Raw genomic sequence first — 2,625 nt, forward strand, 5'->3', positions numbered from 1 at the left:
CTCCGGTGACATGGTCGCAAGACACTTCTGGAGAGCAGCTACATTTCTTCTTGCAGCCATCCCCGTAATAGCCAGGGTCACAGTCTATTAACAACCATCATTAAAAAGAAAGAACATCTGGCATTACTCGATTGACCCTGGAAAAGCAGGGAGCCCCTGTTCGCAGCGATGGGCACTGGCCAGCACCCTCCCGAGCTGATGGCTGGGCGCAGGCTGGACGAGCTCCCCCGTCCACGTTTACGGGCACTCCCACCCGGCTGTGCAGGTTCTGCGTGCTAACTTAACGCGACTGACTCTGACAGCAAGTTTTGTTCCTAATCTAAATAACAAGAGCTGAGGCAGTCTTAGGAGGGTGGAAAGTGAGCTGAGCTTTTCTCCAAGAAAATGAGTTAGGGGGAAAGAGGCTGCGGGAGGAGAAAGGGGGATGCTCTGTGAATACTTCTTGGCAACTCACTCGTCTCGCAGCGCTTGCCGCGGTAGCCGGGTTTGCATCGGCAGGAGCCGTCCCTCTTGTCGCAGTCCTGCGTGTTCTGCTGCACACAGCGGCATTCTTCGGAGCACCCGGGGCCAAACGCCCACTTTGGGCAAACTGGATGCAGAAGGAAAGAGCTGGTCATTGACCCGCGAGGCCAAATGACGCAGGGCAAGGGACAGAAACTTTGCCACCCAGCGCTGGCCCTTCCCAGGGATGGTACCTAGAAAGGCTGTAATCTAAGAATAACATATATCTCATTAAAAAGATGAGGACAAGCATACCTAAATGGCAGTACCGTCCGTATAAGCCAGGATCGCACAGACAGGCTCCGTAAACCCGATGGCAATGACCCCGGTTGGCACAGTTGCACTTTTTCCTGCATTGTTTCCCAAAAAATCCTTTAGGGCACCCTAGTAATAGAGAGAGATTTTCTGGGAAGATGAGCCAATTTCGGCCTGTCATTTCATTTCCAGCAGACCACAGGAAAAACATACCAAAATCAAAGCTATATAACATCAGAAATGAACCTAGGCAAAGGGTGCAGCGAGTGTTGAAAAGAAGGCTGGCTTGTTTTCTGACCAGGAATGTGCTTGTGTCTCTACGCAATAAGGTAATGATAAGAGCAATCGGATTCCCTGCATCAGCTCAAAAATCAGATTGCTTCAGCAGGCGGCACTCCTGTCCACGCACAGTGCATTTCACTTGCTGCCACTCTCCAGCCGTACGCGGTGCCTCGAGGACACCCAGCAGCTCTGCACCCCGCTTGAAATGGTAACGCTCATTGTGCTAGAAATCTACCCTGCAGGGCTCTGACAAGCCAAGTTTTTCATACGTGAGGAAGTAATCTATGAGGCTGTTCCTACTGATAAATAACAGTGATATTTGCATTATTAAGGGAATAAAATTATTGTTCTTTCTCTGTTGTGCTAAAGATCTCAATATTAGAAGCACATGGCAGACAGACTGTGTCAGCAGAAAGCCCCAGCCAGCATCTGTCCAGGCAGCACATGCCTTCCCCCGTATGATAAGAATAGCAGTTTAAGCAGAGGAAACACCACCCTGAGACAACAGATCAGTTCTTCATTGTTCATTTTAATCTTACCTTCCTGTTTTTTCTCTGTATCCCTCAATCACCTCCTTCTTACAGAAAGAAAAGGTCGGGGTATCTCTTGCATTCATTTACATTCTGCTTCGGTCTCCTCCTTCAGTAATAGTTCCCAGATGCTCCTGACCATTTGTCTGAAGTAATTTTGTCTGAATCTCTTACTGTCTCACTCTTTCTGTGTTTTTAGATTATGTCCCCCAGTTTTTAAGTCTCTGGGAGAGGAAATACCTACCAACAGCAAGTGACACCTCCTTTTGCAGTACTTTGGGTAACTACCGTTGTCACAACTTTTCAATGCTTTGGTTTTTCTTCAGCGGAAAATACTTCCATGGGTCTGTAAATTTACCATTGAACATCCATTTTTGACATTCTTTTCTGTGTCTGCCACTGAATGTCCAGTGGAATATAGATGGCTGCCCATGTCACTGCTGAGTAGCAAACAGGGACTGCAAAGATCTTCCAGTGCAAAGACAGGACATACTACCTGGAGCACTGTTTTGTGGGTGAAGAATTCCCTTTACCATCTTTTCCTTATTAAAATGACATTTTTTCACGCAAGGCTAGGTGACCCACCGAGTCAGACAGAGCAGGGATGTGTTAGAGCCACTCACACTGGGATGGGTCAACAAAGGAGTTGAAAGATGGTTTCAGTGACCAGCTACAAAGGGAACAGTGTAAGGTATTCTGTGGAAAGCATTTTAAGGCTTCAGAGGAGCACAACTGGAACATCAAGGTGTGGCATCAGAGATGGCTGCAATAGCCATTTATCAAATTACGGCAAATGCTCTACTAACACGTTAAGAGAAACAGAAAGGAGCTACCTCCGCAGGCCAGGGAACATCACTCGCAACTTGCTATTGCTATTTCCTTATAGGAAAATGTTTTAGGGAGAAAAGGAAACTGTAAGGGAGGCCTCAGTGTTCTGTGCTTGATTTCAGGGCCCTGTAAAGGTGCCGTCCTGCCTTTTCGCAGTGAGGCGAGACATCCCGCACCCCGCCAGGTCCCGCACCTTGCTGAGGGCTGTGGCGAAGCGGGCGACCGAGAG

The 2,625-nt window shown here is 48.2% G+C and overlaps 1 protein-coding gene across 1 annotated transcript in view; it reads right to left on the reverse strand.

Moving 5' to 3' along the window:
* The window catches only part of MEGF6 (multiple EGF-like-domains 6), a 107,412-nt gene that overhangs the window by 16,218 nt on the left and 88,569 nt on the right, over positions 1-2,625 (reverse strand). The window contains 3 exon segments of the mRNA XM_009320562.1: positions 1-84; positions 455-589; positions 757-885. The exon segment at positions 1-84 is cut by the window's left edge and continues 39 nt beyond it. Of these exon segments, the coding sequence (XP_009318837.1) occupies positions 1-84; positions 455-589; positions 757-885 (348 nt within the window).

The sequence above is a fragment of the Pygoscelis adeliae genome, unplaced genomic scaffold (assembly GCF_000699105.1).
Source record: "Pygoscelis adeliae isolate BGI_AS28 unplaced genomic scaffold, ASM69910v1 Scaffold213, whole genome shotgun sequence".
Classification (NCBI taxonomy): Eukaryota; Metazoa; Chordata; class Aves; order Sphenisciformes; family Spheniscidae; genus Pygoscelis; species Pygoscelis adeliae.